The sequence below is a fragment of the Eretmochelys imbricata genome, chromosome 16 (genome assembly GCF_965152235.1).
Source record: "Eretmochelys imbricata isolate rEreImb1 chromosome 16, rEreImb1.hap1, whole genome shotgun sequence".
In the NCBI taxonomy this organism is placed as follows: domain Eukaryota; kingdom Metazoa; phylum Chordata; order Testudines; family Cheloniidae; genus Eretmochelys; species Eretmochelys imbricata.
This window is the reverse complement of record NC_135587.1, coordinates 7,064,423-7,083,687: the sequence shown is the minus strand read 5'-3', so window position 1 is coordinate 7,083,687 and position 19,265 is coordinate 7,064,423. Positions and strand designations below refer to the sequence as shown.

Sequence of the window (19,265 nt, the reverse complement as noted above, 5' to 3'; positions counted from 1 at the left end):
TATCCAAGCATGTGGCACCTCTCTGCCCTAAAACTCTTCTCACGAGTGATTCACATCCATCCACCCGGGCTATAGAGCGCCCATCACCACTGCGCCTTACAACGATTGGTACTGAGTATCTGACAGGACGCTGGGCCCACTCTCTCTTGCTTTAGGCATTTTATCTCCCCCAGTTGCCTCCTGTGGGTGCAGCTGGAGATGCGTTTTGCACCATGCCAGGCGAAGACTCAACCTGAGGTCCCTAGCCCAAGGAGAGCTACTTCTCTCTTTTAAAATCCTTCCCCTCTCAATTGCACAGAAGTCCAGGCACAAATTCAGCAGGACACCAGGTGGCGGCCCAGCCGTTTGCTGGAGGAGGTCCCTGCTGGCTTACCTGCACCAGCAGATCGCAGCCACGATTAAAGCAACAATGCCGGCGACAGAGAACACCACGATCATCCCTGCAGAGGAAGGAACACAGCGCAGAGCTCGTCATCTGGCCGCTACTGACCAAGCTAGCCCAAAACAGACAGAGGGGTTGTTACGGGCTGGGATGGTTTGCCCTCCCTGCCCTTTCAATAACTAACCCCTCCAAGTCCTGTAACGCCTACCCCGCTGGGCACTATCGCTCACAGGCACCCAGAGTGCAGCAGTTTCAATGCCTGTTGTCGTACAGGTACGTACGACAGTAAACCTGGTCACTCCACGGATGCAAGTGTTGTCAGTCTCATAAGCAAACTGAATTCCGTCTCGCCCCACTTGGAAATGCAACAAACTCCCAGGAGAGGCCAGCCTGAGCTGCAAAGCTCCACTTCAGAGCCAAACTGCCTCTTGGCCCATCACAGACACAGCGGCAAGCCCCAAGATGCTAAACCAGCTCCCGCGCCCCCGCACAGCCTGGATCGGGCCCATCTCTAGCTCTGAACTCCAAAGGGAAGCCTGCACTTACCGAGTATCAGGAGGTCATTGGAAGTGACATGGAACACCTCCACCGGAGAACTCTTCACTGTCTTGGTGGTAGCGGTGGGATGAGATGTCACAGCCCTGTGGCTCGCTCTGTTCCTCTGGGGGGACTCCCCTCTCGCCCCAGTGGTTTCAGGATGCTTCCCTGCCGGGGTGGCTGTGCAAGAAAGCAGAGACCACGAGCATCAGCAGAGGCAGCGGGGCCCCGCAGCACCCAGCTCTGGGGCAGGCAGCGGAGATATGGACAAAGAGGTGAAAACTATTCGCTACCCCCATTGGTGTTGTCATAAATATAAAGGGAAGGGTAACCGCCTTTCTGTATACAGTGCTATAAAATCCCGCCTGGCCAGAGGCAACATCCTGTGACCTGTAAAGGGTTAAGAAGCTCAGCTAACCTGGCTGGCACCTGACCAAAAGGACCAATAAGGGGACAAGATACTTTCAAATCTTGGTGGGGGAAGGGGGGCAGGTTTTTGTTTGTGCTCTTTGTTTAAGGGGTTGTTCTCTCTTGGGACTGAGAGAGGCCAGACAGAAATCCATCTTCTCCAACCCATCCTAATCCAAGTCTCCAACATTGCAACCAGTATAGGTAAGCCAGGCAAGGCAGATTAGTTTATCTTTTGTTTTATGTGAATTTTCCCTGTGTTAAGAGGGAGGTTTATTCCTGTTTTCTGTAACTTTAAGGTTTTGCCTAGAGGGATGCTCTGTGTTTTGAATCTGAAATACCCTGTAAAGTATTTTCCATCCTGATTTTACAGAGATTATTTTTACCCTTTTTTCTTTGTAATAAAATCCTTCTTTTAAGAACCTGACTGATTTTTCCATTGTTCCAAGACCCAGGGGTTTGAGTCTTTTATGATTTTGTAACCATCTGGCTAGGATATTATTCTCAAGCCTCCCCAGGAAAGGATGTGTGTAGGGCTTGGGGGGATATTTTGGGGGAAGACGTCTCCAAGTGGTCTCTTTCCCTGTTCTTTGTTTAAAACACTTGGTGGTGGCAGCATACGGTTCAAGAATAAGGCAAAGTTTGTACCTTGGGGAAGTTTTTAACTTAAGCTGGTAAGAATAAGCTAGGGGGGTCTTTCACACGGGTCCCCACATCTGTACCCTAGAGTTCAGAGTGGGGAAGAAACCTTGACAGGTGTTTAATGCTTTAGCACCGACCAGGACGCGCCATCTTGCTGTTCACAGGGATGCAATACAGAACCCCAGAACATATGGAAAGTCCGCAACGTACCCCTTGCTATTAGAGGGGCTAGATCCTTAACTCCCACTGCAGCCAATGGGTCTGTGCTACGACCACAGGATCGGGCCTGTAGCTGGTGGGGGAATCACTTGTGGAATAAATGTGAAATCAGCAGTCGCTCTCCTCCGTTCTAGCACTTGTGCTCCCCATTATAAAATACAGCCATAAAAGGCAACTTTATTGCCCTGGCATCAGCAGTTTGGGTGCCTCTTACATTAGGAAATGAAGCTATGAAATCTTTCAAGAAATCTCAGCTCATGGGATGGAAAAGGGAGAGAGAGAAGACAAAATTTCCAAGGTAGGGAATATCTCTCCCCAAAACCATGTCCCTTTCCTCCAGTCACCAAACACGCAGCATTTCTAGAGCATCTTTCATCTAGAATCTCACGGGAGTGGTCATCCCTCTTTTACAAATCGAGAAACTGAGGCACACAGAGGTTAAGGGAGTTCCTCAAGGTCACACAGAGTTGTAGTCGAGCCAGGAATAGACCCTGGTCCCCTGCTCTAACCACTAGCGTGCACTACCTTGACATGCCTAGAGGATGGGAGTCTCGAGTTTGTTTCCAAATGAGGAAGCGCACGTGTTCTCCAGGCCCTGGACTCTGCTGAATCCAGGAGCCCTGTAATACGGTATTTGCAGAGCAATGAAAACTCCATGGCCTGCTTTCCCCCCAACTCACCCAGCCAGGAAATGCTAGAAACACTTCCCTGGAAACCTAGTAACTCAGTACAGGAATTTAAGCACCAATCTATTAAATCGGCAGCAGGGACAGTAAAACAGAGCCCTCAATAAGCAGGACATTTCAGAGGGCTCATGTTTATTTACTTTCCACAGTTTTCAGCCTTTGAGCGGAGAGTCTGAGTTGTTGATCACAGGGGTTTTGTCTGAACTTTGGGACCGCTGGCCTCAGAGTCACTAAACGCGGAAAGCAGCGCAATTGCATGAAAGTGGCTGGGAGAACAGGCTAAGGAGAGCAGGCAGATGACTTCTGGACTCACCATCCTGGAGCAGATGGAGGCGAGAGGCATCCTGCCTGGCCAGCACGTCAGCTAAGAAGTCGATTTCCTCCTCTAGGTTGGGAACAGAAGTTCTCCCTGAGGAAAGAGAGAAAACTGCTGTAATGGTTTACTGCCACGGAGCATCGGGGGCTTACGGCTCCCAAAGGAATGGTCAGCTGCCCGCAGCAACGTGTGCATTATACAAGGCAAGGCTCCAGCTCTGGGGCTGGAGAGCAAGTGACAGCGTGGAGCTCCTGCAGGAGCAGTTTCCTCCGCAGGCAAGTCTGAAACACACGCCGCTAACAGAGGGCAGGGGCTCTGAAACTGGGGGTCGCGAGTACATCCACAAAACAGAGAGCAACTGCAATAAAATATATCTTTTAAATCTAGTGTTTTAGAAAATGACACACACCTTTCTATCACAATGTAGAGTATTTACTTCAAAAAGTATCGCAAACACACAATGCAGCGATTGCTGTTCCTAAACAACATATATATTTGTATTAGCAACATTTTAAGGAAATTGGACTCTGGGGATCGGAGTATCATGGGGGCAGGTTTGTTGTCTTGAGACTAAAAAGGTGGGACTGAGACAACGTTAGAGGACTTGATTGTTGCATTAAACTGCAGACCAATCAGAACACTGAGATCGGCAACAAAAAAAGGTAATTTATAACGTAACAGCCAGACACACAGGGAGGTGTGGCGCTGTGGGGGTGCTTAAGGCGGTTACAGCCACCTCAACATTTGCCTTAGCCCCCGTGCCCATCTCTCCCAGCGCAAAGGTCAAACCTTATGCAGCAGTAAGGCTGGCATGGTATGGCATTGCCACCCTCCCTTCTGCAATTCTGCGCTGCTGCTGCCCTCAGAGCTGGGGACCCAGCCAGCAGCCCTGCTCTCCGGCTGCCAAGCTCTGAAGGCAGCGCCGCGGCCAGCAGCAGCGCAGAAGTGGGGCTGGCGATGGGGTGCTAAGTCCGCTGTGAAAATGGATATTGACAAAATTTCTTCGCGCCCTCCCAGTGTTAAACTGTAAAAAAAAATTTAAAACTAACTTTTCTGCTTATAATTACAATAATTTGATAAAAATGTTTTCGTCTTCATTTAAAAGCAATGAGAAAACGTAAATTCATTTTAAACAATAGGGTTATAAATTTAGCATTTAAAAATGTTAAATATAAAAAATGTGTTTTTAATTGATAAGGGCAGTGGGGGGCGGTCGCACTCAGAGGCTTGTTGTGTGAAAAGGGTCGTCAATACAGAAAGTCTGAGAACCACTGTGCTAAATCCTGCAGCCTGTAGGTGAGTGTAGTCAGTGGGTCTTGTGCTGGGACTGCAGGACTGGGCCTTTAGCTGGTGAAACGGCTGAGAAGAAACAGCACCCACCTGCCTCCCTAGCAAGCGTCTTCACAGAAGCAGTACACTGGCACCCTGTACAAGCACTGGCAAATGCCAGGTGACTCTCTCCCACACCTGTAATTCAGACTCTGAGCCCCCCAGAACACACAGATAATAGTTGAGGGACTGTGGGTGTCACCTCTCTCTCCCCTCCCCCGAAAGAGATTTTAAGCAGAACTCAGAAAATCCCACTGGCGGGCTGGAAATATTTCACTGCTCCGATGGAATCAGAAGGCGGTGACAAGCAGAAAGGAAGTCACAGCCAAGACAGCCTTCTGTACAGGTTTCTCACATTGCGATCATAGCCATTAGTCCCAGATAAACCCCATCAGAGCAAATCCAGAACCCTAAAAGGGCAAGGTCTGGCCTAAAAGCGTGTATCAGCCATTGAACTAATTTAAAATGTTTTATTAAAGCTAGTGTTAAAATTGTCTAATACACAGGTCTACAAAGAGTTTCTATACATCTGGCTGTAACGCTTGAATTATCCAAAAGTACAAAGCTTGGTTTTAAAAGCCATAAAATTCATATAGTACATAATCTGCAATATCTCAAATGAAGGTTAATAAATGTAATGAGCCAGTTTAAATACTAGCATCCAGATACGCCAATACATCACTCACAAAAAGTTACACTAAGAATAGTTTGTGGAAAGCAAATATAGCAGTGAGTGTAGATTGTCCCTCAGTAATTGGGAATTTAAGATAGGGTGTCCCTCCATAAATACAAATCCATCAGAGAAGTATTTCAGTTACTTTCCTGACTTTGCTTCTCAATGGCATGCTAGCTCAAAAAGCCAAGTGAAATATTTGCTGCAATCACAAGGCTAAGAAGAAAAACACATCTGTTTAGAAGCTACCTGGGAAATGTCCCTCTGCATTTGTTAGCGAAAGACAACAAACAAAGGTACAAACCTTTTACATGTTATAGCAGTGATTGTAGGGTCTCTCTTGAAATCACACAGGCGGTGATGGAGCCGGAGTGGGTCTGGGCATCAGAGGAAAGGTAGAGTAGGGTAGACTAAGACCAGCGAGTGTGTTTTAAACACAACTGGCTCTACCGACACTAGGGGAAAAGCCCTGTCTGAAATGGTGTTAGCTAACACATTTTCTAACATACCCTTTCCCCCCTACTCTAGATGTGGCCCTGGAGTAGATGCTGGGTTCTCTGCATATTGGACACTGGATATTTATCTAGACACTCCCTGCCCCGCCACCTTGGAGTTCTGGAGACATCTGAGATCATCGAACTTGTCCTATGTCATCAGAGCCCCTAGGGGCAGGTAGGAAGCCCTTGGAGCTGGTAGCACTCACCAGAGGAAGAGGCCGTATTATTGAGAAACGGAGGACTTGAAAATTATTTATCTCCATGGAAGATTATTATTAGGTAGGGTCTCCTGGGAGGGGCAGGGGATGAGAGAGGGCACTTTGCCCTTACTCCAGATCCTTGGATGAAAGGACATTTTACACGAAGGATTCTCAACTCCTTCCCCTTTAGAATCCAATACCAGCCCTGGTTGGACAAAGCCCAATTTTTCCTGGATGTTGAGGAGGGTTGAGAGGCGCAAGGTGCTTCTTAGGCTGGGTGGGGTTTTCATTCAATCATCCCATTGTTCTCAGCCCAGGCAGGTGTTGGATACGGGAGCCACTGGGTGGGATCTCACAGCCTGTGTCACACAGGACGTCAGACTAGACAATGGAACGTCCCTTCTGACGTTGACACCTATGGCTCTATGGCTGACATTGGGGGGGGGGGACTTCCTGCCAAACATATTTAATGTTTCTGAGTGCATGCAACTTGTAGGTTGTGTGTTGTGCACAAAGATCTCAAAGAGCTTCACAAACATCCACCTTCTCAGCACCCCTAGGCTTGGCATAACTCCCATTTGTGTGAAATGTGGGGCTGAGGCAGACAGCCTGGCCAAGGAGCAAGTCAATGGCAGCGCTGGAAAAAGAACCCAGGAGTCCTACTCTCCAGCTGGGACGATACTCCATCCGCCCTCCCTCCATTCTATTTCCAAATACTCCCATGGCTCCGCAGCCCTGCAAGAAATACCCTTGGTCCAATAAATGAAACCCACACAGACCACTGGGCATTGAGGTGAACGAGAGGCAGACAGAAGTTATGCAGAAAGGGAAACCCAGAGGATGTTGTGAAACAGAGCTGGCTGAGGGAGGAAAGAAAAAAGTGATGAAAGTCGGGGGAGCATCAGTGCCTCTTGGGAACACCATGAACAGGCCCCTTCCCGAAAGAGGCACCGCAATAGTGTTTCTCAAGTCAATAACCCGAATCCATGGCCTGACCAGGACTCTGACACACTCAGCAGAGTGACACCGACCAGTGGGGCTGGAATGGACAGGCTGCCTCGGGCCGCGCAACGTCCAGCTAAGCGGTGTTTGGCTATCACCCATGTGATGCCCGGGACGGCCCTGGCACTGCACAGGGAAGATGATCTGTCCCGGCTTGGAGGTTAGGGACATAAGGGGAAGTGACAACAGAAACTCAGAAGAAGTGAGGAGAAAGGGCAGCAATTCAGTCCTGCCAGCCCCCACGGCCACAGCGCTCCAGGCGGGATCACCATCACACACACCGCCCCTCCCAGCTTCCTTCAGCTCCCTGCATCCTTGCACCAGATCATGTACGTTCACCATGGACCTCCTCCTCGGCCCAGAAGGCAGGGTAGTCTCTGAGCTCTAGGCGGGGGGAGGAAGGATCATGAACTCCGGTGTTCTCCAGGGCCAACAGGGTTAAAGGGAGGGGTAATCTTGCACCCATGATTGGACAGACATGAAGACCCCAAAAGTATGGGATAGGGGCCACCGCCCCCTGCTGGCCCTGCCCACATTCACCTCGGGGGGGATCTTTGCCGTTAGCTCGTGGAGCTGGAGGATGCAGAGTCACAAACCAGAGTTTGCCACTGGCTGAGCTAGACACAGAACCCACCTCCTGCCTCTTGGGAGGGGAGATTTGCCTTAATGATGCCACCAGCCCATATGAACCCCTAACGCCAGCAGCCGCTGCTGTCAGCACAGTCCCAGGCAGAGTGTGAACAAAGGCTCTGCTCGGGGCTCCCCACCCCACAATTTGAACTCAGAGCATCGTCAGGGTGTGCGGTACACAGGCAGCTGCAGAGCCGCAGAGAACACTGTGCTCCTGAGGGCTGCGGGGCCCTTGTAGGGCACAACGGCGGGCCTCAGGCAGGGGGTGTCTCATTGCCCTGCTGCAGGAGGATGTCAAGCCCAACATGCCATGCAATCTCCCTTCTCTGCCGCCCCAGGAGCCCCTCTACCCCGAGTGCCCCAGCTGACTGCAGCTCCCTGCAGGGGTCACACAGAGCCGGGGAAGGTCTCAGACAGCCTGGCCCTAAACCAGTTGGACCCATTACCTTGAACTGCACACAGAACTGAACATGTGGGAGCCAGCCAGCTCTATAAGCTAACAGGCCCTCCACCTGCTCCAGCCCAGCCGGAAATTCCCTATTGGACTCCAGCAGCATCTCCACCTAGGAGGAGGGGCCATTGGTCTCAATTAGTGGATTATTAACAACTATGTTTTTAGCCCTGCACGATAATCTGCAGCCAAACTCCAACAGAGCTGTCTGGAAGCCAGGCGAGCTATACCTGCCTCCAATGGGGAGGACTTGGGGCCTTGGCATCTCTTAGTACGTAGCCCCCTAGATGTGTATAGTCCTCCCAGGAGAAGGGAGGGCACAGACAGGTCCTGCCCGGAGGCGTGCAGACCAGGTGGGATACACAACACGAGGCAGGGAGGGGAAGATAGAGGAAGGAGAGTGGCTCGTGATAAGGCGACGAGGCTCAGCTCTGCACTAGGTGCATATCACCTTAATGCCAGCCCCTGTCTTGGGCAAAAGGGATTCCCCCCAGAGTAGCCTCACAGGGGCTGAGCTCCACCACTGTGTGCGTCAGTGCAAAGGGCACTGGCCAGCCGGGAAAGGGCCAGCCTACATGCCCAGTTGTGCTTGTACGTTCAGTCATCTGTGGGTCACAAGTATCCTACAAGAGACCAGGGCCTGGGGGGAAGGGCAGTGCTGCCTTGGGGGATACCCCTCTTCCAGGTAAGCCACAGGCTGCTGGAGCACAACTCCCTCCCCCCACAGACTGCTCCCCTGGGCAGAAAGGAAGTGTGTGTTAAGACCCCAGCATAGATGTGACTGTGGGCTGATGGCACTAACCCAAGCCTGGCACACCGTGCAGCCAGCCACAGGGGCCAAACTCTGGCACCCCCCATTGATTTTAATGGGCATCGCCGATGTACAGAATGTTCTGAACGATCAGGCCCATTCATCGTCTATAGGGCAATTCCCCATTCGCTCACTGCCCCATGATCCCTGGAAAGCAATCCCTGCCTCATTCCTTACTGACACAGCTCCCAAACGGTCCAGAGGTGGCAACATTCTGCCCCGGCAGTTCTGATCGAGTTAGGTGGTCTCTAGGCGCAACTGCAACATGCATGTTAAATAAGCAGCATATTAACAGGCAGATACATTTACATTTACAGCAAAGTATCATCCTTGGAGCTTTTAAAAACAAGACATTCCGACACTGCACACGCAAGTCAATCAGTTACACAACCGGGAGCCGCTGCTGAAATAAATCTGGCCTGGCCAAACCCCATGATGTGAAACTCATGCTGGGAAGTGCTCATTTTTGATGCATTGTGCAAAGGCTGCTTTCACTACTCTGTGTGTGTGTGTCTCTCTCTCTCTCTCTCTCTCACACGTACACACACAGGGAAATCCTGGCATTTGTTACACTGCTTTTGACTTCAGGGAGAGCTTGCCAGACGCATATCAGAGCCTGCTATTCAGGCACCAGGCTTTTAACAGGATTAAACTCAACTTCAAAGCCAGAAGATGTTAAATGCTCTCTCTTTTTTTCTACCTCTCAATTGCTTCATTCAGCCAGGGCTGTCCTCAGTGGGGAGCCTTGGAGGATGAATCAAAACACACAAAAGGGGAAGTGGGACAGAGGCGGGCTCAGCATCTGGATAATTCAAGGTTATAGCTATTACAGGCCCCTTTGGAATTTGTTGTCACTTTGAATGTTTGGAAATAAACATCAAATTCCCTCCCTGTGTTCTTGTACAATAGAACCCCGTCCCCACCCCCAAAACCTAATCCCAGTGACTCAACAATGCTATTTGTGCCACAGTCCAGCTGATCAGAGACTTTACTTCAGTGTGATTTAAAACAAGAGACATTAGGAGTCACAAACATTTCAAACTGATTTAGTTAAAGCCGTGCAAACCTTTATAGTACATGCACTTAAACCAGGTTTACCCTTGCTTGTCAATCTACTTTGCATCTGTTGCCTTGCCAACAGATTTTATGGAGAGTCTTGATTCATATAATTTAGTACGATCTCCTACATAACATAGACCAGAAAGCTTCCCCAAAGTAACTGCTCTGAGCTAGAGCAGGTTTCTCACAATATTTAGTGCTTTCCTCGAAACCCCAGCTCCCAGAGTCATGTGATTAGTTGAGAATTTCAGCTTCCACTTTAAAAGTAGGAAATCTCTAGCCCTCAAGTTTTCAGAGAAAAGCCTGAACATCTGACTCAGATGCCCCCTAAAGTCTCAGAAGCCAGAAGGGAAATAAAAAGAACCCCAAATATATTATATTTTTATAAAATTGCATGATTTTTAAGCCAGCCTCATGATTTTTAGGGTCTGAATCATGGGTTTTGAACACCGAGAGTTGGCAATACTGCATCTGATTTACCTAATTAAGCTACACTAATTTAAGCAAAGGTTAACCTGATTTAAGAGCACCGGTATTAGATGCTGTCACAGGTTTAGCTAGATCAGTCTAAAATCAGTTTAAGGAGAAAACCAGTTACACTAGCTTTCTGTGGCCTTGTCTAGGTAAGGGTTGCACCAGTTTAATTACACTGATTTTAATTTAATTGAGTTGCAATCTAGACAGATTTAAATGAGGGTTTAACATTTAAAGGCATGTGCGTTAGGAGTTTGTACAAGTTAAAATGGATTTTAAAATCTATTTGGTTAACATGGTGCAACTTTTCTAGTGCACACAAGAGCACAGAAAGCGTGCCGCCAGAGCTCGCTCGCTCTCTCTCTCAAAAAAAGGGGGGGGTGTCTCATATCATTCATCTTGTATTCTATTTGTTTAGATCATATCAGAGAAGGATACTGGTAGAGCAGCGAGAAGACTAACCCTTATGTTAGGTTTAGCGTTGATAGAAAGCATGAAATAAATCCTGTCTCCATTTCACACTGGATTCTATCAACACAATAATCATTATTTATACAGTGATCTTCATCTCTGCAGCTCTTTGGAAAACAGCATGTGCTATTTGGCTGGTAAGACTCTAGCACCCACACCGGCCAGTACCAAATGAGATTACTCTGCTGTAAAGAATTAAGGATCTAGGACAGTTTTACATTTAAGCATGAAACTTGCTAAAAGCAGAGAATATGAAATCCAAATGCCTGGAAGGAAAGCAGCCCCTGCATTTAGCTTCTATGATACGCGACTTTTAAAATCCAAATTAGAAAAGTGACTATAATCCAAAAGGATCCATTTTGCATTGCACTGTGTTTATTAAAATGTTTCCCTTTCAGTCCAGAAGGGCACCCTTTTATGTCTAGATCTGTTGAAACAGGGCATATTCCACAACTTCACCTTACCATGTTGTGCAGATGTTACTGTCGAAGTTTATATTCAACAGGCACATAAATAAATCACTGTGGGTGAGTAAACAACCCGATCAGGGTGCAGAACCACAGGATCAGCTGGGGAAAAGGATAGGATTTCTTTTAAACTCAACAAAACTTTTAAGCTCTGATCCCGGAAAAGCCTTTACATACCCCGACGTGCCAGGAACTGCTAAAGGCAAAGCTGGAGTTACTGCTATGGTAAATATGACTGCCTCTAGCAGCACAGTGGTTCTCAAACTGGGATTTGTGAACCCCTGGGGGTTACTGAAATGTTACAGAGGGTTCTCGGGGAAAAATCCCTAATGGCGGACAGAGCTGTGCCTAGGGACCCCAGGCAGCACGGGGCCAGCAGTCTGGAGCCCCTGGATTTCCACGACCGAAGCAGATCAAAGCAAGCCTATCTATCACACTGAGAAGATTTAAACTTCAAGACTCCCTATAAGAAATAAAAAGGGAGGTGGATATTTTTTGCTGTTTTTAAAATTAAATAGGCAGCTAGTATTGATTTTAAAATTATTATGAAGAACAAGTTTAAGCTTTGTTGTAGCGTGCATTGTTTGCCTGGACTGCTCAAGACCTGAATGCTTGTGTGGAGGAATTCTTTGAATTGGCTTCTTAAATCCCTTCATGCTGTTTCACAGCTGATACTCCTTGATGAAACCTAGGAGCCTTCTCTTATAACAGGCTTATTCAAAGTGATACAAGCTACCAAAGTGAGACCTGGGAAGAGTGTTGCCGTTTGCATAATGTAATAAAAATACTGTAATGATAAATAATAATTAATAATACATAGTGTGTAATAAGCATGTCATAAAAACAAATTTTATATTTCCAAGATCACTGCTTTTAATAATTTATACTCAGGTAAAGGAGAGAATCCCTGGAAATATTCATTTTTAAGAAGGGGTTCACGAGACTTGACATTTTAGTGAAAGGGGTTCACAGGTTTTTAAAGTTTGGGAACTACTGGTCTAGTATGTTTAGCACCTGTTCTCCAGCAAAGGGTGAAGTGCTTGCGTAAACAGGGCTTGATGATTTCCAGCTCCATATCAAGATGATGTTCTGGGTACATAGACATCAGGAAATATATACGCATTTCTCAGCACTGATGCAATCCTACAGGGTATCTTTTAAAACAGTGTGTGCTAACCAAGGGCCTGCTTCTGCCGCCTGTCCAGTCAATGGGGATTGCATCATGGAGGTAGGATATTTAAAGGGAAGTTTTTAAATTCGAGTTAGCGTTTCACTAGGGATGCTGTTGGCTTGTTGCTTCTCTTTCAGGCTTGCCAATAAAAACAGGCTGGTTAGTTCCATGGTATCTCTAGGCAGTTTCATCTCCAGGTTCCTTTGCACTAGCAAAAGGGAGAGGAGAGGTGGGTCACACACATGCTGCATGGGAAGGTTTGTTAAAGACTCTTTTTCCACAGGAAGTTTTAAATAAGCATGGGAAAAATATATTGGGTCTAGGCTTTACGAACCTTTAGTTTCACTAAAACTGAATCAAGGGCCAGGTTTCCTCTGGAAAGGAAGGGTGTTTAAGCTCCAGCTACACAGCGCCAGAGAGAAGCGTGTGTAGCTGGGAGATCCACACGACAAAGTTTTGCATCACAGCTATGTCAGTCTGGGGTGTCTCTCGCACACACACGCACACGCGCTTCTAGTAGCATAGCTAATGTCACCACTAGGCAATGTTACACCACCAAGAGAAAAACTCCTTCTGTCAGCAGATGCTGGGTCTGCACTAGGGGCCTCTGTCGGTACAGATATACCAGCATAGCGTTATCTGCAGAAGCAGTGGAGTGTAGACTAGCCCTTGGTATAGCTAAAACCAAGCCATGTTCTTTCCCAGGCTATAAGTAGTTTTCAAAACTAGTTTAACATGGGTGCACAGGTTCTCACTGGTTAGCCAAGCCCCGTTAGAACCACTGCGGCAGGACCACCACTGAAAGGCTTTAAATACAGGTCCCAAACTCTGTTTGCAACAGCAGCAGGGGCAGTGCCTTAAAGCCTATGTGCTGACTGTGTGCTCAGGTCCGTGCCAGGCACAGGATCTGTGATTTACATATTCATTTGCATCCCATGCACAGTGCAGCGGGGTGGGTGCTTCCCAGCAGGGGCAGACAGGCTAGCACGCTAAGGATAGCAGCGTGGCTGCAACAGCACGGGCTAGCCACCCCAGCACAAACCGGCCCCACCCCCTTGGGTATGTATTTGGGCAGCTAGCCCAAGCTGCTGCAGCCACACTGCTATTTTTAGTGCACTAGCTTGAGCGGAGCTATTAGGTGTTTGTGTCTACCCACGCTGCTAAGCACGCTCCCCGCCATTCATGAATTCAGCCTGACTTGCTAACAAATTGGGGGTTAGCTTGGTTTTACAGGTGGCGAGAGCATGGGACTAAGAGTCAGGATTCCTGGGTGAAATCTCATCTTTGGCAAGTCACTGTCTCTGTGCCCTCAGTTTCCCCATCTGTAAAATATGGCTACTGATAATTAGCTCATCACTACACCGCACCTGGGGAGTCTTAGATGACAAAGCCCATAAGATACAAGTACTAATATCTCCACCCTCGCAAGACTTTGGCATGATGGGGTCAAGTTATAAGAGCAGAGGCTTGTGCAGCGCTCTACTTGCCTACCAGGTGATGGGCTGTGTTAATTATTTACAGAGCGAAAGGAACCTGCGGTGAGGGCTAAGGCCAGGGCTGTGGCTCCTTTCCCTCCATTCCTCCTCCCTAGGGGCAGTGAGCCCAGTTCAGTGGGTCAAACAACATGGAGTACTTCCGGGAGCGCTGCCCTGCCTGCCCAGGGCCAATGCACGCTCTCAGCTGGTGCAAAGCCTGCAGGGATGCAGCCTGGCTTCTCCTTAGTGCAGGAGATTCCACGCTGCGAAGGAGGCGACCAATACGGAAAGGGTGACACATTTCTGAAAAGGCTACTCTGGGAGCCCACGAGTGGCTGAACTCCGCCTCGGACTCCGGGTAACCCTCGCATAGCTGCAGCGGCTCCTGAACATCCCGGGACAAGTACAGGGGTGTCTGTGTGTCTATACATGCCCCCTCTCCTCTCCATTAGCAGCAATCTAAGGAGACACTTCCAGCCTCCAAGTCCTGTCACAGCGCTGCTCTCTCACCAACCCGCAGGCACAAGGTGAAGTTAGGACAATGCAATTCCATCTTCGCAGACCCTACACGCTCATCCTGTCCCTCCAAAAATACAGGAGCCAGAGGCCCATCCCTATTTCCTTCCCACTGAGCTGCTCCAGGAGTGTCGGTCCTCCTCAGGAACTGCAGCTTTGGCCACACACTAACTCATGCTGGCTTATCTGAACTGGATGCCAAAGTCCACAGAACAATGCCATTTACACTAGCTGAGGATCCAGCCCAGTGTTTGTTTTCTTGAAAACAAAGGAATTCTGCTGTAGATGGGATCTAAATGTTTGTACCTCGCCAGGGTTAGCCCTCGGGTCCGCTATCGGGTCAAACAATGAATAAACGTGTGTGTCCTTCCTACCTCATTAGTTTACACTATTAAACTCCCAGCCTTGTCTACACTAGAAAAGATTTGCTGGCACAGCTATACCAGCATAGCTATATCAGCAAACCCTCCTAGTGTAGACGCAGCTTATAGCGGCAAAAAAGTGTTTCTGCCAGCACAGTTTAAACCAGTTCCCCAAGAGACATAAGCTACACCAGCAAAAGTGCTTTTATGGCAGTGTAAGAGTGCGTCTGCATTAGGGCTTACACAGATCTAGTTCTGTTGGGAAAAAACAAAGTGTCACATCCCCAACCAACATAGCTATATCGAGAGAAGTTAAGCGTAGACCAGGCCCCAGCACAGCTGAGGCCTGGAAGCAGCTGGGTAATTCCACAGCAGGGAAGAGGGGCTATTTTTAACTCCAGCTCCATAAATTACCTAGGGAGGCCAGCCACAGTGCATCAGAATCTTCCCGTTTCTCCTGCAGGCTCCACTAAGGGAAGCGGTGCATGCCCAGCCCAGAACACCAGGCCTCTCTGACCAGTGGACATCAACCTCCATCAGCCCAACTCAGGTTCAGCTGATGGCAACCAGCGAGCAAAGGTGTATTTAGCCCTGCAAGCCCTATAATCCAGGTGAGCAACTCAGTCTCCGGTTGGTGGAGGGAGAGTGTTTGACAAGTGCGCTGTAAGTTGGAGGGGGCTACATCTCCTTCTCTCGCATACGGCTGCAGAATGACTGCTTTGAAGGGTGTCGCATACACCTCCTTGTTCATTGCTCCAAACAGCTCTGCTGCAGCCATGCTAACCAAACAGCTCAGGCCCCCAGGGCAACCTCCGGGACACCACTGGGGCTGCTGGCTAGGACTGTGGGGAAAGGGACAAACAGATTTTGCCCCAGGAAAATGGAGGTCAATAATGTTTACTCTAGGTTGATGTCTACACATACACACACGGTATCCATCCTTGACAGCAGCGTGTTCTCCAAGACTGTACTTCTACGTCCCTTGAAAGTAAACCCTTTTCCCCTACAAAGTGGGAACTAAGCCCTTGTCTACACATACAAGTTGCATCAGTTTAACCTAAATCTGTTTTTAAACCAATTTAAGTTAAACTGGTGCAGACTCCTGCGTGGACACTCTTATTTTGGTTTACGAGTGGGTAATTTTAGCTTACCTTAAACCTGTTCCTAATCACTAAGTTAGACCACAATAAACCTGGCTTAAACTGAAGTAAGAGCATTGGAATGCGTTACCTAGGGAGGTGATGGAATCTCCTTCCTTAGAGGTTTTAAAGGTCCGGCTTGACAAAGCCCTGGCTGGGATGATTTAGTTGGGGACTGGTCCTGCTTTGAGCAGGGGGTTGGACTAGATAACCTCCTGAGGTCCCTTCCAACCCTGATATTCTACAATTCTATGATTCTATATATAGCCTGTTGCACAAGTTTAACTAAATTTTAAATGCACACCTTGAGTTAAACTGGTGCAACTTTCTCCTGTAGGCAAGCGATAAGGAGGCCAAGTAACATGAATCAAATTAGCACAAAAGCACCCACATCTAAATTGGATTTGCAGCCCCCCTTCGGGGACGCAAATGCTTTCACCGTTGGGCTTAGAGGAGGAAAGGCAGCTCATGTCAGAGAGCACTGAGAGCGGAAGGTGGCCTGGTGTGCCCTGCTGGAGAGCTGTTACTGAGCTAACGGACCCAACAAAGCGGAGCAGCAGGAGGCAACCGGAATAGCTCTGCCTTCTGCCATCCTTGTCACCACACGCTCTGCATAGCCTGGTTTTGGGGCATGCACCTTCCTCCCTCTAGTGGCCACAAAACAATTTTCTGGTTGAGCAGGGACAGCTGGATTTCACAGACCGCCTGCCCCGTACCGAAGCCATACCAGTCAAAGAGGGCCGTTCTTACTGTGAAGGAATTTTCCATTGCCCTTCACCAGCCTGGCTAAGGAGACTCAGTGGGACAGCGTAGGTGGGAACTATAACCCCGCATATCTACTTGCAGCAGTCACACCTTTAACAGGCCGCCAGAAGTAGCAGCGGTGGTGGAGAGGCTGCGGGGGGGGGGGTTAAACCTGTGCGGTCTATACATGCTCTACTCAAGATTCAACAGCATGATAATAGGGTATCTGCATCCTGTCTACACTGCAGCTCTCCCCATTGCTGGCACTGGGGAGAGGGGCTGGTAGGGAATTATGGGACCTGGTTTTGCCCACATACAGCTTTAGAAAGATAGGCTTTGGATCTGCTGTTAAGTGACTGAGTTGGGGGGGGAAGGGATGATCACAGTCTGCTTTGGAAACATCGCTAAAAAGCCCTACTGCAATTCGATCAGCAGGGGGAACTACAGGTCAGGACTGAGGTACATCAGCAGGGCTGTGAGTAGTAGATTCTTCCATGCCACATGCCTGGAAGCGAGCAATTAAGAAACTGCTTCTCATCGTGCCAGCCCGGAAGAGACTTGCTTGAGGAATATGCTCTCAGACCATCCTGCCAAGCTAAACACATGCTGAACGTGAAAGGGCTGCACTGTGCTCTGGTGCCTTCATTTGCCTTGGCACAGCCCGCAGAAAAGTTGCTCTTTGCAAGATTTGCTTCTGTCTCTGGCATTTTTCAAGCGGACTCTGCTACAGTCTCTCTCTTAGAGGCAGACTTATTAGGAGAGCCCACGTGCCATATATCCGGCCAACCCAAGAGCCCTCTGAGCTGGGGAGTTCAGGGAGAAGCACCAGTTAGTGCGTCCAGAGTTATGCTACAACCAGCACCATTTTCACTGCAATCTTCGGAAACACCCACGTCCCTGGCTGCGGTTTTGAGAAATGTCAGCAAAGGAGACAAACAGCATCCACTAATGCAGCAGTGGGTAGAGCAGTGAAAGTCTCACTCCACGGGCCGCAGCTAAACCACCTGCCTGGCACATCTCTAGCCTCAGCGAGCAGGTGATTCGAATGGCATGAAGCCAACAGGTAGGAAGTTATGTAAACAGAAGGGCTGCGTGGCCTGCAGAATGAGGAGCTGTCTGTCTATCAATCCGCGGAGTAAGGCTCTCGCCTGCTACCCACACCTGGGCTGAGCTTCAGCTAGTACAAATTGGCATCAGCTCCACTGAAGTTGATGATCAGGCTCCTTGGAGAAATCTACATGACCACAGGCTAAGTTGCAGTGGATGAGAGCAGCCATTATGGGGGTTACTTCTGCACGTATTGATGGGTGGAGAAGGGCAGCAGTAGACTGTGAGCTATTGGAATATTGCTGTGCTATGTGGACGTGATACTTCACAAGCAAAGTAACTTAAACTGATGCATGCACAGAAGTGTGGACTCGAGCAATCGGTTTAGCTATATCAATATAAACCATGCCAATGTCTGGGGCCTGAGCTACGCATAGGGTGACCAGATGTTCTGATTTTATAGGCAAAAAAAACGAGGAGTCCTTGTGGCAGCTTAGAGACTAACATATATTTGGGCATAATGCATTGGTTAGTCTCTAAGGTGCCACAAGGACTCCTAGTTTTTTTGCTGATACAGACTAACACAGCTGCCACTCTGAAACCAATTTTACAGGGACAGTCCCGATTTTGGGTCTTTTTCTTATATAGGCTCCTATTACCCCCCACCCCCTGTCCTGATTTTTCACACTTGCTGACTGATCACCCTTAGCTATGCACAAAACTGCACTGCTGTAACGAAAGGTGTTCTGTTAAACTGATTTAATTAAATGGGTGCCACTTTGAGTGTGGACACGCCTATCAATCCAAACCTGCTCTGTAGCCATTTAACTTGCACCAGTAAATTTACATGCACAAGCTACACCAATATAACCAAGTTTTAAATCAATATACGTTCATCCACACAGGAGTTGGCAGCTGTTTAACTAAACCAGTTTTTAAACAGACTTACAGTAAACCAGTACAACTTCTGTGTCTAGACAAACCCTAAAGGAAGACCAGGATTTTAAACGGGCACCTTCAGCCTACGGCATCACACACGGAGCTGCATTTACATTACAGGAATCACACTCATGCCATTTTGCCCGACTGACCCTAAAATAGTTTTTCCCCAGCTGCTATGCTTTCTTAGCATCCATTTAAACAAAAGAACCCTGAAGTTGAAACAGGAGTTTAAGCAGCATTTAATACTGGACAAATTTTCAGGAGGCAGTTGTCAATTACAACAAAGATTACCCTGCAAGTGTACACAATGGGTTAACATTGCACAGATTCTGCTTGTGTGAAAAAGCAGCCCTAAGCCCGACCTGAGAATGACTATACTAAGCGCAGCACATAGCTACAATGGCATTAAAAGTGAACCATATTTAAGTCAGCTTTCAGAGTAGCAGCCGTGTTAGTCTGTATCCACGAAAAGAAAAGGAGGACTTGTGGCACCTTAGAGACTAACATCTGATGAAGTGAGCTGTAGCTCACGAAAGCTTATGCTCTAATAAATTTGTTAGTCTCTAAGGTGCCACAAGTCCTCCTGTTCTTTTTATATTTAAGTCAAGGGAGACC

The 19,265-nt window shown here is 48.3% G+C and overlaps 1 protein-coding gene across 1 annotated transcript in view; it reads right to left on the bottom strand.

The window, feature by feature from the left end:
- NPDC1 (neural proliferation, differentiation and control 1) overlaps window positions 1-19,265 on the bottom strand; it is a 122,030-nt gene that overhangs the window by 5,458 nt on the left and 97,307 nt on the right. Inside the window, exons 3-5 of the mRNA XM_077835634.1 lie at window positions 3,188-3,283; window positions 929-1,099; window positions 374-440 (exon numbers count right to left, since the gene is read on the bottom strand). Coding sequence (XP_077691760.1) covers window positions 374-440; window positions 929-1,099; window positions 3,188-3,283 — 334 coding nt within the window. The remainder of the gene's footprint in view (window positions 1-373; window positions 441-928; window positions 1,100-3,187; window positions 3,284-19,265) is intronic.